The 19,325-nt window shown below is 43.8% G+C and overlaps 2 protein-coding genes across 2 annotated transcripts; both read right to left on the reverse strand.

Annotated features, from left to right (window-relative positions):
- Positions 1–593: 593 nt before the first annotated feature.
- On the reverse strand, positions 594–13,418 carry gldc (glycine dehydrogenase (decarboxylating)). The gene is made up of 25 exons (XM_068738317.1): positions 13,143–13,418; positions 12,962–13,040; positions 10,375–10,510; positions 9,884–10,048; positions 9,469–9,546; positions 9,077–9,224; positions 8,737–8,933; positions 8,479–8,575; positions 8,157–8,262; positions 7,708–7,847; positions 7,536–7,616; positions 7,359–7,456; positions 6,628–6,712; positions 6,488–6,529; positions 6,219–6,361; positions 5,946–6,021; positions 3,792–3,917; positions 3,564–3,713; positions 2,946–3,058; positions 2,620–2,761; positions 2,221–2,332; positions 2,024–2,119; positions 1,708–1,880; positions 1,102–1,182; positions 594–858 (listed from the first exon to the last, which is right to left on the reverse strand). Exons 1-25 carry the CDS (start codon positions 13,416–13,418, stop codon positions 718–720), a joined length of 3,081 nt encoding a protein of 1,026 aa, XP_068594418.1. The 3' UTR covers positions 594–717.
- Positions 13,419–14,455: 1,037 nt separating this feature from the next.
- On the reverse strand, positions 14,456–18,804 carry coq2 (coenzyme Q2 4-hydroxybenzoate polyprenyltransferase). Its single transcript, XM_068738546.1, has 8 exons — positions 18,752–18,804; positions 18,009–18,371; positions 16,683–16,849; positions 16,254–16,375; positions 15,894–15,979; positions 15,655–15,788; positions 15,256–15,444; positions 14,456–15,115 (listed from the first exon to the last, which is right to left on the reverse strand). The coding sequence occupies exons 2-8, from the start codon at positions 18,328–18,330 to the stop codon at positions 14,960–14,962; spliced, it is 1,176 nt and encodes a 391-aa protein (XP_068594647.1). The 5' UTR covers positions 18,331–18,371; positions 18,752–18,804; the 3' UTR covers positions 14,456–14,959.
- Between the last annotated feature and the right edge of the window lie 521 nt (positions 18,805–19,325).

Here is a 19,325-nt window from a genome sequence, read left to right on the forward strand (position 1 = left end):
AGGCATTCACTCGACTTGTTCAAGTTTGATTGGAGACGTTTCACCTCTCATCCAAGAGGCTTCTTCAGTTCTGAGAGAGTCGAGGGTCCAGATACTTATTGGAGCAGAAAACAAAGAAGTGACCGAAACCACAAAGGCAGTCAGACTCCCAAGGAGCAATAGCATTCCCTTTATGAATAAAACCTGACTGATGAATCATCTGGAGTCAATAGCTCCCCCCCTCAGTTGAGCTGTCATGTTGAAATGCATCCAGATGCTGGGGGTTGTGGATTTTGGGGACAGAGGTCATACTGCATTGTATGTTGCTGATAGACTTTTACCGGTCCTTTCTTTGCTTTCTGCTCCAACAGGAGTTTGAGCATCTGGACCCTCGACCAGCCTCTCAGAACTGAAGAAGCCTCTTGGATGAGAGGTGAAACATCTCCGATCAAACGCGAACAGCTCCAGTTGATTTTTCTTTTTTTTTTTTGCTCTTCGTGAGACCCCTTGCATAATTTTTTTTTAACCTAATTAATTGTTATGCGAGTCAATTTAATTTCACTACATCTGAAAGATGGGTGAGACGACAAGCAGAAGAGCTGCTTCTACTCCAGCTGATGTGATTTGAACAAGTGGGATTTTGAGTCCTTATACCCTCCTCACATTTTCAATGTGCAAATAGGTGGAAGGTCCACAGAGATGTAGGACAAACATTGGGACTGGGTGAGCGAAAGGCCTCTACGAGGATGCCCTCGTCTCTTCGTACGGAGACTCGTAGGTCTCCATGGGTGGGCAGGTGCAGACGAGGTTCTGATCACCATAGATGTCATCGATTCTGGAGATGCTGGGCCAGAATTTAGATTCTGGTTTTATGAAGGCCTTGGGGGGGGGGGGAAGAAAAGACAGGTAGCAATTTAACTGGGCTTATATGTGGATGTAAGAGTGATCTGCTGTGAGGTAAAACGGGGCACAAATAATTAAAAAATAGTGACAAATTAAAAAATAAATGCCCAGTAGGTTTGAGATTCTTGTCACCAATAGAGGGCGACATAGAAAATGCATTTCTTAAGCACCACAGCTAAATCAAGCAGAGGAGGACTTTGCATGGGTGGGGATACCCACCAGTGGAAAAGCAGCATGTTCCCTGGAGTAGGGTCTGTCCCAGTTGGAGGATGTGATGCAGGCCAGAGAGTGAGGAGCCATCTGCAAGCATTTGACAAATTCAGACATTAGGCTGCTCTGTCACAGTTTAATATATCCCATGCTCCAATCATTAGAGCATGCATTAGAGTTTAGAGACGGGAGGCGGAGCTAGAAGTGGAGGAGATGAAGGTGCTGAGGTTCTCCTTGGGAGTGACCAGGTTGGATTAGAAATGAGACAATAAGAGGGACAGTGAAGGTTAGACATTTTGGAGACAAGGTCAGAGAGGACAGACTTCGATGGTTTGGACATGTCCAGAGGAGAGACGGGGACTATATCGGTAGAAGGATGATGAGGATGGAACTGCCAGGGAACAGAGCTAGAGGTCAACCCAGGAGAAGATACATGGACGTAGTGAGGGAGGACACGAGTGGCTGGTGGGGAGGACGATGGAAAGGACAGGGTGAAGAGGAGAAAGTTGGTTTGCTGTGGCGTCCCCTGATGGGACTAGCCAAAAGAGAAAGAAGATTAGAGTTTAATGCATCTTTTCCCCTCATATGAGTGGATACGTTAAGTCGGCAGCACACCTTGAGCGGGTTGATGCGGGAATCCATCCGTCCCTCTTCTATGTCTGCGATCTCCTGTCGGATACCAAGCAGGGCATCACAGAACCGGTCCATCTCCCCCTTGTCCTCCGACTCTGTGGGCTCGATCATGAGGGTACCAATCACTGGCCAAGACATGGTGGGTGCATGGAAACCTAGACGACAGCACCAAGAAGCATAGCAATTTATTTTATTGATGCAACGACCCAAGAAACAAAATACAGTCTGCGTATATTTCAGAGTCGAGGAAAAGCATTTTGCATAACACTTAAGAAGGAATGTCTATAAATTAGCCGACCATAATCTTGAAGCCTCTTGGCAATGTCGACGGCTTCGATGTGTGCAGTCTTCTTGAACGGCCTCACATCCAAGATGAATTCATGGGCTACAAAACCTTTTCAAACCAACACAAAGTTTAAAACGTTTAAATAAGGTAATCCCGTTTCTCGCTGCCATTCATGACTAAAATCAATGCATATTATATTTCCGCCGCACCTTTCCGGCCTCTGAAGAGGACCTTATAGTGATTTCCCAGCCTCTTGGCCATGTAGTTGGCATTGAGGATGGCTATCTCTGTGGCGTGAAGCAGTCCTTTGGATCCCATCATCTAAACAGAGCAAAGGAGTGAATGAAAGACATTTAATGGAGAAGACTATTGAAACTGCCACCGGAGTCATTGAGGTTTCTGATTGCATTCACTGTTTGTGTCACTAGAATGTGCATATAAAGCTTTAAAATGAAATGCTTGGCAACCCCTGGTTTGGACGATAAAAGAATGCCAATTTATGTAAAAACAGCGTTTAATGCGTTTTGTTCCTAGTTTTCATCGTCCTCTGGATGTGCTTTTCCTTCGGACATAAGCTTCGTGTCAAACCCCTGATTGTCTGTGCTGACCTTGATGTAAGCCCACGAGATTGGCAGGATGGCGCTTGAGCCCCAGGGGGCAGCGCTGACGGTGCCCAGTGAGCTCCTGGTGTTGACTGAATGCATGGGGACCACGGGGTGGCTTGGGAGGAAGGGGGCAAGGTGGGCCTTCCTGTGGAAGAGCAGATCGAGTTTATGAGAGCAGACTCAGCGTCGGGATGTGAAGCTGTTAATGATGCGATCCCTGCCTCTTCAGAATAAGCATGCAGGTGTGTGAATAGATTTTTCACCCGTCTTAGACACGATTCCAGTTCAACCCCTGAACGTGGGTTTCACAGTTTCGACTTTTAACTTACACTCCAATGGGGCCCATGCCGGGTCCTCCACCCCCGTGAGGGATGCAGAAGGTCTTGTGCAGGTTGAGATGAGACACATCAGCGCCATAATCTCCAGGACGACATAAACCCACCTGGAAAACAGAAACATCATCCATCTGCTGGGCACGCTACTGCTGTACTTTCGGCTTGACCCCTGAGGGGTCGCCACAGCAAATCAATTCACGGAGATACTATTCAATAGTATTACCAAACATTGCTAGTAGTAGCAGCTGACTAAAGAATGAAGTGAAGCAATAGAGGCCAGTTCAGTTAATAGCTGTGACTTCATTAAGCATTGGCCATCAACATGGCCATTAATGAGGAGCATAGTTCAAAACGCTTGACATTTTATTACATGTGTGACATCTTGTGCACTAAAAATCAAAGGAGGCCGGATCGGTAAGCCTGTCACGGATTGGTGGAGGCAGCGCTGTTCTAAATATCATTATCTACATATCAGAGACCAAGGAGTATTCATTTACAACCTGATAGCACACGACTGTAAATCTTTATCCTACAAGCCTTCAGTTTGAGTAATATTTCACTTCCCATGCAGCATTTTGACATTTACATTTCCCGACGTCGCATTTTTCTGACCTGGGCGTTCATGTTGGCTCCGTCTAGGTAAACTTGGCCGCCATTCTTGTGAATAAGTTCACAGATGTCTCTGACATGCTCCTCAAACACACCAAACGTGGACGGGTAGGTGAGCATCATGGCTGCCAAGTGTGCCGTGTGTTTATCCAACTGAAAGAGATGGCGGGACTCAGCAGAGAGAAATCCTCTAGTAATGGGCAGCAGCAGCCGCGATATCCTGTTGCTCACCAGGGCCTTGAGGTGTGCCAGGTCAATGTTGCCATCCTTGTCCACTTCCACCACCTGAACCTTCATCCCAGCCATCTGGGCGCTCGCTGGGTTGGTGCCATGCGCGGACTTGGGAATCAAGCAGACCTAAAGTGAAAGGAAGAATATCGGTGGAGGAGGAAAAATGTCTGTTCTTGGTCTGTCCTTGCGTGACCCAGCCAGAGTCCAGACCAGAAACTGACCCCCCCCCAGCCCGGCCATCCAAATATAGATGTGTCAGGCTTGTAACAACATACTCAAAACTTGAAGCAGTAAACTACTTTGCTTTAAAGTATTTAGCAAAGGCTGGGTTTTTTTTATATAAATTTGCTAAAATTTCCAACAAACTTTTTTCACATTGCTATTATCACGTATTTATGTACCGGTACGTAGAATGTTGAGTAAAAACAAATACATTCAATCAATAAAAAAAATAATAATAAAAAAAAAAAACTATAACAATGTGGAATTGTGTGTGTAAAAAACACATGTTGATCAGTGGGCTCCTCTTGGTTCCGTATCTATTCAAAGTTTCACAGCAGAATTACATCTTATTTTCCAAAACCAGGAGAATAATATTGGAATGAAATGCCTTGAAATTAACTTTAACTTCGGCTTTCTAAAGGGAAAAGAGTAAAAGAAGCCAGACTGTCACAATTCTGCATGATTAGTTTATCTATAAAACTAATCATTTCCAGACTCAAATCCAGAGCAGGGTGGTTGAGCATTAATCCTGTGCGGTAATGATATATCTTGTCTGGCTGAATTTTTTACAGGATGAGATCAACCACTGACACGAATGTGTAACTTGTCACCAACGGATTTAATGCCTTATTAGGGTAATACTTCTGACATTTTGCAACACTATGGTGGACTGGTGGGTTGTGTTTCACTGACGAATGGCGGACCAGAAAAAAGAAAAAAAGACGGCTGAGCCCGTCACAGCATGCAGTGACTCGCAGTTCTTAAGAGTATTAAAACCTCCAAATTTGGAATCTTGAAAGCAGGTAACGCGTGTTGGAACCCCTTTGTTTACACAAAGTGTTGTTAGTTTGGACCTTGACTCCTTCAAGAGATCAGACCATTATCTGAGCTGAACTAATGAGGAAGTCATTACAAAGAACACCAATTTAAAGTACATGTTAAAAAAAAGAAGACATGAGTCAGCCAGTCTTTATTCTGAGGAGACCTTTATCTTGCCCTGATCTCAAATTACAGCCAATCAGAACAAAGGAAGACAAGACAGTAAAGAATTTCTAACTGTTTGCTATTGTATCTCTGTCGTGGCTCTATATACTTAAGCAACATTATAAATGCTGAGGAAGTTGTGACCTTTCGACATGTGTTCCATGAGTGTTCTAAAAATGAGACTTGCTGATATGGCTTGGTCAAACGGTAGAAAGAAAATCCTCTGAGTCGTTTGGTTTTAGGAATCTTAATGATAAAGACTTCATGGAATCTCGGTGTCAGATTTACAAGCAAAGTTGAGTGTCACTTTTCTCTCATGAGAGCCGTGCATTTAATAGGAAGCCTTATAACTCAATTTATTAAGATGTCCAGCATGTGAGCGCTGATGAGTTGAACAAGACCCCCTTACAGTCTTCAATTGGCCATGCCTACGGCTTCTCAACCCCCCCCCCCCCCCCCCCCCCCCCCCTCCCACACACACACACACACACACACACACACACACACACGAGTTCTCTTGACTTCCGTGTTCGGCAAAGAAATAACTTTCAAGCGTTATTTCTGTTTCAGTATGAATGTTCAAGTCTTAAAGCTGACTAAAGTTCCTAGCTGGAGTCTAATATATATATTTATGTGATAACAATGTCAATGTAATAGTTTTCTCAACAACGCTCAGCAAGTAAGCAAATATGTATTTGTATATTTTTTAAAGTAACTATTATACTTGGTATACTTTGACTCTGTGGGTTACTGCATGTACGGTTTGCTTGGTGCGCAGATAAGATAGAGAGTGAGGTTTACCGGTAATCAATTAATCCAATATTATTAGGCAAAAAAAAAGAAGAGGCAAAAGTAAATTGAAAATAACTCCAGTCCTACTGATTTCTGTTATGACTGCACATCAAATTACCCCCCCCCCCTCCCTCCTCCCAGCAGGCGTGAACTTACGGTCCTCAAGCTCTCTCCCTTTGAGTTTAGGTAAGCCTTTATGGCAGCCAGGCCAGCGTATTCTCCCTGAGCACCACTGGAAGCCAAGACAAACAAAATGCGGTTATGCGGTTTATGACTTAACACATTCAAAGAACAAAGAGTCTGGCTAACAGCGTCACAACTCTCCCGGTCAAACAGGATTGGCTTGCTGTTTATAAATGTGCTGGCGATGACAGTGATAAGAGAGCAGTGCGACTGTGCCATCAAGAGAAGGAGCAAAAAATGTCTTACCTGTTTGGCTGGAAGGAGATTTTGTCAAAACCGGTAATCTCACAGAGGTCCCTCTCCAGCTGTTTGAAGAGTGTCTGGTAGCCGTCAGCCTGATCCAGAGGTACGAAGGGGTGGATGTTGGCGAACTCCCTCCAGGTGATTGGCTATATGGAGGAGAGGACAGCAGCGAACTTGGTTGGAATCCGTCTTTCAAAAGTTGCATTTCAAAACTCTAAATCATTACCTGCCATGCAATCTCATTAATGCATCACAGCCATTGCATTACTCACCATAAGCTGTGAGGAACTGTTTAGCTTCATGGTGCAAGAGCCCTAAAAAAAAAAAACAGCGACAAGATTTTAGTACCATAAAACTCTCATGAGATAAATCTCACCTCTAAATACTTTGCTTGTATTGAGGCTGTACTGACCAGTGGTATCATGCTGTGCACCAGGGAGATGTCCTTGTTCTCCAGGCGCTTCATGTATCGCACAATGTTGGTCTCAGAGTGATAACTGGAGACAAAGACACATTTAGAATTAAGGGGTTTGACTGTATTCTAATATTTGGTACGTTTCTGAATGCATAATTCACACTAATAGTCTGATTACTTTAATTGTGCAATTTTGTTTTACCAAGAAACTGGTTCTATGGGCAGGATAAATGACCAAGAAGACAACAAAGTAGGACCTGAAGAAGAGAAACTTATTTTTCTTGAATGACTACTGCAGTAATAATGATGGCGAGAGTCAAACTGTCATCGGTGATTTTAGGTGCAATAATAGAATGGGAAACATGGCTACCTTAACAGGGAATTACAGTTTCTTAGTCCCGTCTAGTTTTTGGTCAAGTGTGCTAATGCTACATCTGGCAATCAACAAGGAACAACAAATCCTTTACAGGTTCGAATTTCATGGAAATTATTTGTTTGTACTGTGTAAATCAACAAAAAAAACTATCGGTACTTACATTTTGTTTTAAATAATTCTAATGTTTTCATACTAGTCAAACTCTGTGGGATGAATTCCCAATTCCATCATGTTGTATTGACAGCTTCGTGCCAGACTTTGATATTTGTAGCGCAACGTGTCATCAAAACATAGACGTGATCATTGAGATGGAGATACACTACGGCCTGTTGGGTTGCAATGTGACACCGACCTGTTAAAGACCTGGTGTGTGAGGAACTTGCTCGTCCTCTTGAAAGGACTTTCCATGACCCCCTTTACCCGCTCACCCATCTTCTCAGCAATTAGTTCCTGAGAATATAGCAGGTCAAATAAAAACACTTTAAAAAGGTACATATATATAAGCAATGGTGGCTGGACCCCAACTTACAGCTGATGATTCACAGCCAAAGACCCAGAGCAGGTCGTCCAAGTCCCTCTCAGTCACAGTCTCATCCAGAGAGACGCCCAGCTGTTGAAAGACAGACAGCAGGGACAAAGACGGTAAAAAAATAATATTATGATAAGTGCATCTTGTTCTTGGAAGTGATCGTAGGCCATACCACGCCCTCGGTGTACACTCTGAGATTCATCTGCCTCTGTGCAGCTCTCTCAAAGATGTCTTTGGCAGCCACGCTACAGGTGATTTTCAGCGTGTCGAAGAACATCTCGCTGTGCAACCGGTGTCCCGCTCTTTTCAGGCCTGAAACAAAGTCAAATCCAGTACATTTGTGTTTACCGTCCCATGAGAATACAGTAATTCTTGTTCACAACTGTGTGTAATGGCTGTGAAGTCCATCTTCTAGTCGCTTATTCAATTGTCCCATTTTCAATATCCGAGCCTCCTGTTGATTTTAATGCTTTTATCCCTCGGCTCCTCTTTTTCACCCCCTCCATGGTTTTGCTGCTACTTCTGTTACTGTTTTTTCTGATTGTCATAAGCCTAGTGATAGTACCGGTATTCACTGGATTTGAGATCTAAATGAAGAAAAAAAAAAAAAACTATATTTACCTTCAGCAAGGATCAGAGCAGCATTGTGTGTCCTCTCGGCAACATGTTTAAGGCCCTGGGGGCCATGATACAGTGCATACATTGCAGCCATATTTGCCAGCAGAGCCTAGGAGAGAGGAATTTTCATGATTTTACTTAAATTATCTTCTTTTTCTTTTTAAAGAAACAAAACAAACACTCCTTTGTCCGTTCATTGAATGGACAGCTCACAGTTTGATACCAACATTTGCATGCTTTGAAATTGGACCCTGCTTGTAACATGTGTGTGCTTATCAGACAGAATTACGTTGGATTAAAAATAGAACTGCGGGCTCATTTCTACCTGCGCCGTGCAGATGTTGCTGGTTGCTTTGTCTCTGCGAATGTGCTGCTCTCTGGTCTGCAGCGCGAGACGATACACCTCCTTACCTGCTGCATCCCTAAGATGTAAACATACATCAGTCTTAAAAAGGTGTTTCCAAAGAGAGCTTTAGCGTGACACTGGCTTCACTCAGAAGGTGCATTCATTAAAAAGGTGTGCACCTTGTCAACAAAGAAAACCTGTTTGAGTTATTCTGACACGCTGTGTGTTGTGTAGCACCTGGTGACTCCAACCATTCTGCCAGGCATCATCCGCACCAGGTTGTCTTTAACAGCGAAGAAGGCCGCGTGGGGACCCCCGTAGCAGAGGGGAACCCCAAACCTCTGAGAGCTGCCCAGTGCAACATCAACACCAAACTCCCCAGGGGGACGCAGCACGCAGAGGGCCAGCAGATCTGTGGCACAGCAGGCCAGTGCCTGCGACAAGGAGAGAGCGTGGAGTCGGGTGCACCTGACCTTTTCTCTTTGTGTGAAAATCTAATTCCAGAATGTCATGGAGTTCACAGATGAAACATGGGGGGGTCACATAATTTACAACCATTAGTTGCACACTCTCTTACCCCTCCCTTGTGTGCTCGGTCCACCAGAGACGTGAAGTCTTCCACCCTGCCATCAGTGTCCGGATACTGGAAGAGCACGCCGCTCACATCCTTCCCACTAAAGTCCATCTCATGTGGAAGCTTCAGCACCGTCTTCACTCCAATGTAGCTGCAACACAACCACGATAATATTTTGGGTTTTACTGGGAGGGAGAGAAATAAATTTAAAAAAGTCAGGAAATCAGGAAAATAAGTGTTTAATTGTTGGGTGCAGTAAGAAAAGTTTAAAGACAATAAAAAGGATCCGTTACAGCAGAATAGGTTTTCCTTTTCCTCTTTTCCGTACCCACTCCGTACATCTGCTGTGACAGCAGCTCCTATATGTTGACTGAGTGACTGTGCTTCATACGTACTTGGCTCTGGTCTGAACCACAGCGATCGTCTGGGGATGGCAGCGCGGGTCAATGTAGAAGGTTCTCCTCTTGTTTTGTCTGTGAGGGAAAATAATTAACGGCTGGCAACTGACCAAAAAAAGCTCCGATTCAGATCTGTCTGAGCACTGAACAAACACGGTCACACGTCGAAACTTTGTTTTCATTTCATAGCTCGTTGTTATTGCTGTGAAAAATCATGGGTGTTTCCAACATAAGGCACCTTAATGTTTCTGCTCTACTGTATCCAAGAGACAATATATACGGTATGTACAGCGTGTACAGACAGGTTTATCAACCTGCCTACATACCGGTACAGTAATATAAGCTTGTACACTTCTGGGTCACATAATTCCATTCCTTTGTAGCATCTATAGGAAGTCTACTTTGAAAATACCTGTTGCAAAGCTGCATGGCTTCAGCAGCTGCTGTTCCTTCATCAAGAAGGGAAGCGTTGGCTACAGGCATGCCTGTGATGTCACAGATCATGGTCTGGTAGTTGAGGAGTGACTCCAGACGACCTTGAGAGACTTCAGGCTGGTAGGGTGTATACTGAGTTACCCTGAGTGCAAAAGAGGCAACTCAATAACAGTAGCATAGCTACTGGCGGTTGGAGTGTGTGTGTGTGTGTGTGTGTGCGTGTGTGTGTGTGTGCGTGTGTGTGTGTGTGCGTGTGGGGGGGGGGGGGGGGTTGAGAAGCCGTAGGCATGGCCATTTGAAGACTGTAAGGGGGTCTTGTTCAACTCGTCAGCGCTCACATGCTGGACATCTTAATAAATTGAGTTATAAGGCTTCCTATTAAATGCACGGCTCTCATGAGAGAAAAGTGACACTGCTTTCTATTATCCAGTTAAACACGAGATTCACTCCGAGGGAGGATGAACTCACCAGCCGGCGTTTTCCAGGAGGTTCCGCTGGATCGGTGGCGGTACAGAGCAGTTGTAGTATCCCATGCCTATGTAGGACCTCCATACTTTGTTCTTCGATGCAATCTTCTGTAGGGATTCTAAAATTTCATTTTCACCTGCAAGATATTATGACAACATTATTACTTAGTCACAACAGGCTCCACATGTTATTATGCCTCACAGCGAACTTTGCAATCATCTTGTCTTACTCAGCAATGTGCACTAACTAAAGAGGCGAGGGTACTTTCAGCAGTTACAGGTCCAACATTGGCCTTGGATTTCCTCGACTTAATTAAAAGCAGGTAAACTTGATGCGTCATCGACATCCGTTTATAACATAAAACAAAGTTTATATTGTGTAACCCAGAGCAATATTAATCATTTACAACTTGTGAGGTATAAAAAGTGATGATAAAGAACAGTGCTTCATGAGAGAAAGGTCAGCATGACACATGAATAATAAGAGTTGTTATACTCGGCGCAGCCAAGAATAAACTCCTCCCTCAAAATAATTTGGCCTTTTGTTTGACACGGAAGACAAATAATTCATCCCACAAGATCAAGAGAACACCTCATAATGGTTAGTTATTTTGCTCTAAGTTTTGCCAGTTGGAAAAAAAAAAAAACAACATCCTCTGAGATTCCTTTGGCCATCCTGGTTGCCTGGCAACTCCAAGGAATGGACAATAGTGCCTGCCCCAACCAAGCACCCTAACTACTCCCGTTTTCAGAAAAGAAAGACACCTTTAAGTCCTCGTGAGACAGGAAAGGAGAAGGGAAGTGGACATATTCAGTCCCTTTCAGAGGCTAAATGATGCAGAAGATTTTGGGTGACGAGTCAGTCAGTGTCAAAAAAAAAAGTGCTGATTAAGGATAATCAACAGCAGTATTTGTGTGTGCGTTTGCTTCAGTAGAGACGACAGCTTTCCCATGGCACCAGAGTTCTGCAGGGCAGCTGATTCCCAATGATCCAGGAGGTCCATTGTTGAAGGGACAATCCCTCACTGGCACTGCAGCAGAAGCCCTTCAAAGCTGAGCATGCAGAAAACCACCATGGGGACCACCAGATGAGGGACTGGTCAAACAAATACAGTTCTGTCCGTATTTATTCATCGAGCAGTTCCTTGTCTTTTGTAAGCTATACCTAAAACACAAACGGAATTGAGGCGGTGGAATTTATAGGCGCCTCCTCCTGTGAACTGGTGACTGGAGAGGGGTGTCCGAGGTGCCCTTGAGCAAGGCACCCCCCAACCGCGCTGGGCCATGGCGGCGCCCTCACACTATGCCCTCTCAACACATTTTACAAATACTGTATGAACACTGCTTTTTTCCCCCAATAAAATATTTTTTTCCAATAATTATCTTGAAACGTTTAACTCTATGGAACGCAACGCAAGAGGAAATATTACGCAGAGAGAAAGTCGACCTGGACCACGTCGGACAAAATGCCCACACCTCTATAAAAGGTGATTAGAATTCAAAAACCAGATTTGACCTGCTTACAGCTTACCCAATGCAATGCTCCCTTCCAAGAGACTGGCTGAACTGAAAGGCCTTCGGGTTAAACAAACTAGTGCTGACACGAAAACCGCCAACAGACGCATTACTTCAGAGCACACATAAATCATGAATGCATAGCTTTGTACTCACGACACTCCACCTCGAGTGTATAATGCAGCTGCGACTCAATTGAAATGAATTGAACTAAATCTGCAAAACCACAGAACAACATTTAAACTGTCAATGGGCCGACGCTAATTACATCAGCCTTCAGGAATTCTCAGTGTGAAGAACGCTGCAATATTCTCCAAGTCACCGATTCATCATCTGTATGTGACTGACTGCGATTCGGCTCCAGGTAATTCCACAGCGTCCCACATCTCAAAACTGTCGACGTCGTCCAGAGGTCAGCCATATCCGTGAAAATGCAAGATCAACTGAAGCATCTCTTGTCCATATGTCCTTGTACAAGTACTGGACAGAGGATTTCTGTACTTGTAATTGTTCATTTTAAATCCACAATAAATATACAATTGACATAGTTTATTAAGAACGTGGATCATTTACTCTTATTTGGCATTGTAGATTTTTTTAAGCATCCACGGGCACGCATGGAAAGAGAAAGCAGCAAAAGTCGCACCCTCGACGGTGATGTAATGTGAACGCTGCAACCAGATTGAACTGGACTCGGGACGGCAGCTCCAGTCGCCATCCTATGAGCGCCGGCGTCCCATCAGGAGATTGGTGCCGCTCGCCGGGTTTCGGGAAAACAACTCCTAATATGTTCAAAGGAAGACTTAACGGGGGGGAAGAGCTGCCCCGCGGACAATGGAGGGCAGCCCGACATTTCAGCCGCTCCACTCGGCTTCGTTTGAGTCCCCGTGGAATGCCTCACAATGTAAAAATAAATAAATAGAGACGAATCGGTTTAGTGATTCTGATTTATAAGGCGGCACCGTGAACATTTAGGGGTGAATGCCGCACGCACACGCACGCACACACACACACACACACACACACATCTTTGTTGTAGCGATGATCGATATTCGAATGACGGGTGAACTTACAGAGAGGATCATCCATTCTCATACTACGCTGCATGCGGATGGAGATCGGAACCGTATTTTCGATCAACTGGTGGATCGACTGAAAATAAGAAAAACAAATAAAAGCTTATTTACATTACAGAAGCGAGCGCTGCCGTTTCATCAGCGTTAATAAAAGTTTGTGTTTGCGTGGAAAGCTCACCTCGACTCCCAGAGCGTCCAGCATTTCCCTCTTCTCCCGCTCACCTGGGCCGATATGTCTCTCTGCAAAATCATCATGGACGGGCAGGATCCTCTCGATCTGTCTGGAGGAAGCGGCTGCAGACGTCCTCAGTCCTCGGGAAGATGCCCCGTGGCTCCGGAGCCCCAACTTGAGTTTCCAAACCATGCGGCTTTTGTCACGCAAATGCCGATATTGCACGCTGGAATTCAGCGACTTTGCCAAAAAGGATCCGCAGGACTCGACGCAGCGATGCATGGTTGGGTACAAAAGAAGAACGCAAGTTCCTCTCTACTTAGGAGCGGGGGGTGAGGGGGGGGGGCAGAGACGGTTCCCGTCAGCCACTCAATCAACTCCTCCAGAAGTGCGCTTTATAGGGCTGCACAGCGCTACAGGGGGGCGGACCAATCAGAGCGACTGTGTTGCGTGACGTCACGAGGAGCGGCGCTCAAACAGCTGCGGAAACTTTCTCACGGCCCCGCCCACCTTCCCGTCAAAGCGGAGGAAAGAGCAGGAAGCCCTTCTGGACCTGGAACAAAGCGCAAAGTCCGCCTGAGAGATTTCATCAGATGGGACTGAATAGCGACACACAGACGCGTTGTGTTTCCGCATGCAAGTAACGATTAGCAACAAGTAACGCAAATTATGCTTTTGCAAATCAATCAATCAATCAAATCTTTATTTGCAGACACAATGGTCCAATTAAAAAGCACACAACGTTTACACAGTAAACACAGTAATCCTATAATAACATCAGGTACCAATGACACCAAATACCTGAGTTAAACTTCACAGCACTTAGGCTTGGCTGAGTCAGTGTTCTGATGATGTCATTCCCTGAGTCATGCAGCCGACATATAAACCTGTATGACAGGTGTCTCAGGCGGTTTGCATTTAGGTCACTTTGTGGGAATTTTGACCTGGGCAGCAACTGTAAAAGCTGATTATCATATATACAGATACCTGAACCCCAGCGTGTCATCAAGGGGGAAGATTTATACGTTTTTAAGCTGGATAAACACTCAAATGATTGTTTCTTGTATTGTTATGGCAGTTGAGTTAAGAGATATGTCTGGTTTGAGGCTTTTGTGGACAACATACATCGGTCTTTTCCCACTTCTTAATGCAATCCTGCTCTTTATTTTATTGAGACGCAACACCGTTCACTTGTGAGCATACTCCCATACTTCTGAAATAAAGGATCACTCAAAACGACAGGCTCATTCCACCATTAAAATATATATAGATATATATATAATATTACAATGAAATGGGAACTCAATCACAAATCATGAACCATGAATGAACCAGATTTATTGGTAAAATCATTCTTACAATTTCATCACAAATTAAGTGGAATAGTTTCCATTTCTATGTTTCAAATTAGCATTCAAATACATACTTGCTAAGCAAATGCTGATATGTGCTGCTTCCTCTGTGTTTAGATCACTGACATCAATTTGACAGGTTTAGCAATCAGTTTGCCGGGTGAGTCAAATTAACAGGAAAATACTCATGGACGTGAACAATTTTCACTTGTTTTCTATTGAGCGTTTTGCAAATTGTAGCTTTGGAGATATAAATATTTTCAAAATTCAGTTTATTCCCAAAAATATCCAGCTTTTCAAAATCAACAAATATAAATTGTATCTTATGAATAAACAATCCCTCATAACTTTATTGTGTGTGTGTCAAAGTACAAATTTTTCCATTCATGAAGGTTTGGATAACACAAATTAAGGTGCGCATTGTTACGTGATTAATTACATGTGTAATAAAATGGTCACTGATTATCTCACTCATCTGAAGTCCTCTTCATTTTCCAGCAGAGTGTCTCTTCTTACTTTCCACAAGTTACCAACAACAATGCCAAACAATAACAACAGTCCAAGATTTCTGTTAGAGACAAATTTCTTCCAGCAGTCCTCTGGTTTGTTGATGTCCAGTGTGTAAATCTAAAAGAGAGGAGACGTGACATTTCACAGGAAAAAGACATACGCACTTTAGACCTATTCAGTTTGTACCACGGATAACTTGTCACGGACGGTACTTAACTTCCTAATAATTAACTTTTGGACAACAGTAAGCCTCTCACCTGATGACTTAGGTGAATGGCTACTGTGGACAGCACAGCATAATAAGGGAGGGTCTGCTCAGCATTGACCCCGGCTGCCACCAGTCCTGTCATCATGGCCATCGCAAAGCCACTCAGCCAAGGTTTGGTCTGCTCCCGGAACCTCAGCGCAGTAGATCTGACTCCAACCTTCACGTCGTCCTCCTTATCCTAGTTATAAAAGAACGGGGATTAAAGTCTGTATTCTAATTGATCATAATGCTAAACACACTAAATGTTAAAGCACTGGTACATTCCGCAAGAACACAATTCTTTCATAAATGTTTGCTAAAAATGACCAAACTATTTTTCACGTCAAATAAGTGCTTCAATGGAATAATAAATTAGAACTGCGAGTATCTCTGGAGCTCAGCGCTTCACCTGATGTGCATATATTGTGTCATATATCAGTGTCCACATCACTCCTGAAAAATACAGCGGGAGGCACACGGACCAATCACAGGAGCCCTTGACAGCAGCCCAGCCCAGCAGCGCTCCCCAGTTGAAGGCGAGGCCTAACAGATGTACAGTAATGGAAGGAGCATGAGACCGACTTTGGCTTTGCTGCTGGAGGAAGCATTAACTTTAGATGTAGAACACGACCGAACAATGCGACTCACCCAGAACAAACTGTGGCCAGTAAGTTATTCTCTTCATTAGAGGGTAGGAGACAACAAGAGACAGTGAAGCAATACCCAAAGCTATGCTGTGAAGATAAAATAGAAACTTATAAACAACTTTTTTTAGATCTTATTATTATTTTTAAATCAATGGAGACACAGTTTGCTCAAACGCTTTCTTCGCAATCTTTGGAGGCTCAGAGTGACTCAGAGTGATATGAACTTTGAAATGGATGAGAGGTGAAACGCCTTCAATCTAATTTGAACAAGTCCAGTTGATGCTCCGTTTTTGTTCTTCGTGAGTAAGCATAATTTGTTTAATCTCGGCTGGCATTCTTTTTAAACAGAAATAATGAAAACCTGTAATAGTTGAGACACAAAAGAATGCCGAGTGCCAGAGAGAGCTGCCCTCCAAGAAAGACTAGTGCCTGCATGCGAGAAACGTCTCCTGATGCAATCGGCCGAGAAGCAGTCCTTGCCACCTGCAGACAAAAAAAAAAGTAATCATAATAAGAGAGGAATAACATGAATAAATAATAATAACATGTTAACGTTAATTGCTGTAATAAAGCGGGCAGGGTATTATTAACTGAATCTGTGGGAGATGAGGATGGAGGTGAGTAAAATGCACTGCAACCAATCATAATAATAATCCAAGTTGTTGAAAACTAAAGAAAACCGGGCCAATGGTTGAACCAATATTACCACGTTGTTGCAGAAAAAGTAAAAAAATACAGATTGAATGAAAAAGCCACCTGGTCCTCTCACACGATGTGTGGATGGTCCTACCTTTTTATCAAAGTCTTTGTCCCACATGTCATTAATAGTGCAGCCTGCTCCTCTCATCAGCAGCGCACCTGTACCAAACAGAGCCAGCATGCCCAGCTGTGGGAGGCATCCACTGTCAGAAGCTAAAGCAATGCTCCATGTACAGGGGAGGTACAGCAGCCACGTCCCTGTAACACACCGACACGTGAGGTTTACACAGCGGTGGACTAAGTCTAAGCAGGACAGCATGACTACTGCCGAGGAACCGTGAAAAAAGCCGTTTGCTTTGAGCAACTTTTATGATGCTGCCAGAACAAGCCCTGGCAGGCTCACATGTGCAGCTAGTGTGAGATAAAGCATCTTACTTTCAGCATGTTAGCTCCCATACAAAGCTCACTCACTACATTTGTTCCATTCAAGCTTTTATTAATGGTAGTTGGTTAATTTTACTCAAATTATGGCATAGAAGTTCAAAGTTTGGTTAGCTGGAGTGCTGCTTGGATGTAAGAATATATGATACAATATCCTTTTGGTGCTCTTCAGTGTAGGGATCATTACAATCATGAAAAAGCAGAAGCACTGAGGCACTGAAAAAGGTAGAAAATCAAAAAGCCTTAATTTTACATGGCTATACGTTAAAAAGTCTACGTGTTTCGGCTCGCACACCTTCCTCAGGGCAAACTAGGCATGGCTGTCAGAAGCCTTCTTTCAAGCCGGTTTGCTGAGGTCACATGAACAAGGTGGGCTGGCTCTTAGTCACCTGGAGTGTGATGATGCCATCTGCATAAAATCTGCTCAAACAATGAAACATTTACAGAAATAGGGAGGTTTTTTTAATCTACACCCTTAAAGCAACGCAGTCTCGAGGGCTAAACGGAGAATTGGACTTTTTTCATTATCTATAATGAAAAAAAACAAAAACACAATCCTTATTGATCATACATGCTCTCTGTGTAAATACGGAATGTAAATATCTATTTCTGTAAATGTTATTTCAGGAGACATTTCGTTTTTGTCCCAGTTGTCTATTAACATGCCTTTATATGATCTATATTATATTTCTCCTTAAGTTATTCTTCTAATAACAAAAAATGTAATTTAGAATCAAACAGCTTTTACAAACAAAAATAAATATTAAGCGACACAACCGTACATCTCCTTTACACCCTAGTTTACAGCTACAAGCCATTTCTACGATATTCCCTTTACTAACCACAGGCGACAGAAGAAGAAAGCAGCAATAGCAGTAGTGTAGACAAAACAACAATATCAATCTGCCTTTAAAATCACATCTAAACATAAGCAGAAAGATGTACCGTAATTTGCATTATGAAAGAATGTACAGACCAATAGGTTTGTCCAGCCTCATCAACCGGAGATACGGCCGGATCGGCGCCGGTGTTGAATTCACAATAGCAGCCGCCGACAGACTGAACGACCTCCTCCCACACTGCTGCGCTTGGCATCTACACGAAGGGCAGATCGCACTCTGCCTGTAAAACAATTTCCTCAACACACAAGAGTTTGAGCGGAGATCATCTCTCCTCCTTCCCCCCTCTGCGTTGAGGAAACAGCTTGACGAGGAGGAAACACAACGGTGGTAAACTCCTCGGTGAATGCTCTTCATGGCATTCAGAGGTAACTGGCGGGTCATCTTGGCGAGGAACATGATGTTTGCTCTGCGGACGGACGGACAGGACCCTTTTTTTCCTAAGAGAGAAACACACGAATGAAAATGTAAACAAAATGTTTTGTCAGTCGGTTTTTGAGAGGAGGACGGATTTGCTGCAACAGGCAGGAGTCTGCTTGACAAAGACTGGGATGTCCATGCATCAGAAAGCCCTTAGCTGTTCCCGTGCGCGTGTGTGTGTGCGTGCGTGCGTGTAACTGCGGCATTATCGACTGTCCGTCTGATTACATCAGCTAGTAAAACTAATGGCCTCGTCGGTAGACGCTAGTATCGTTGTCATTTATTCTACGTTGTTGAATGTTAGCCACGATCCACCGCTGCTACCTCTTGCTCAAGCTAATTCAGAGACAATACAGACATTTACTAGTAAATAAAAACATTCTGAAAGCGGATCGCTCACATTGTTGTTCACAGGACACGAAAACGCGAAAATCTCGGAGCAGACCATCCATTTCTCACAGGCACACGGCGGAAGCGATCCTCGGCCATGGTACGGCCAAAATGTTGCTCCGGGCGGAAACAATATGCGGAACAAAGAACCAAACACCGATTGTACCATTTTCACAGAGGTAGTTTACATGTATTTATTTGAGTATGGAAGCACTCTGTAAAAGAATGGATTTAGAGATTCGGTCTCATTATTTCTGCGGCGCATGTTAATCACGGAGACAATACAGGTAGCATTTGGTCGCTTGTAAGAGTCTGTTTTTTACTAAAACGGCATGATATTTAAAGAAATTGCCACAATTTAAAAAAGAATGCAGCCTCATAGGTAGCTTTGGTAGCAGGGGAACAGGAACCAGCGTTGCACAGCCAGTGTCTCCCTTGAGCCGGTCTCAAGCCCGGATAAACGGAGGGGGTTGCGGCAGGAAGCACGCAAAAGGAAAATAATAGTAATAGTAATAGGCTTTTTATTTTTCCAATACTTCTGCTTTTTCCATCAATGTTTAGGTAAGTATTTTTTTTAAGTTGTT

The sequence above is a fragment of the Brachionichthys hirsutus genome, chromosome 4, assembly GCF_040956055.1.
Source record: "Brachionichthys hirsutus isolate HB-005 chromosome 4, CSIRO-AGI_Bhir_v1, whole genome shotgun sequence".
Classification (NCBI taxonomy): domain Eukaryota; kingdom Metazoa; phylum Chordata; class Actinopteri; order Lophiiformes; family Brachionichthyidae; genus Brachionichthys; species Brachionichthys hirsutus.

Coding starts and splice junctions, on each gene's coding strand:
- gldc (XM_068738317.1), bottom strand. CDS start 13,418: ATGCATCGCTGCGTCGAGTCCTGCGGATCCTTTTTGGCAAAGTCGCTG. Junction 3,059..3,563: donor GAGCCAACATGAACGCCCAG/GTCAGAAAAATG, acceptor TCTGTTTTCCAG/GTGGGTTTATGTCGTCCTGG. Junction 1,183..1,707: donor CCCGCATCAACCCGCTCAAG/GTGTGCTGCCGA, acceptor AAATGCTTGCAG/ATGGCTCCTCACTCTCTGGC.
- coq2 (XM_068738546.1), bottom strand. CDS start 18,330: ATGTTCCTCGCCAAGATGACCCGCCAGTTACCTCTGAATGCCATGAAG. Junction 16,850..18,008: donor GAGGCTGGACAAACCTATTG/GTCTGTACATTC, acceptor GGTGTGTTACAG/GGACGTGGCTGCTGTACCTC. Junction 15,116..15,255: donor CCATTCACCTAAGTCATCAG/GTGAGAGGCTTA, acceptor CCTCTCTTTTAG/ATTTACACACTGGACATCAA.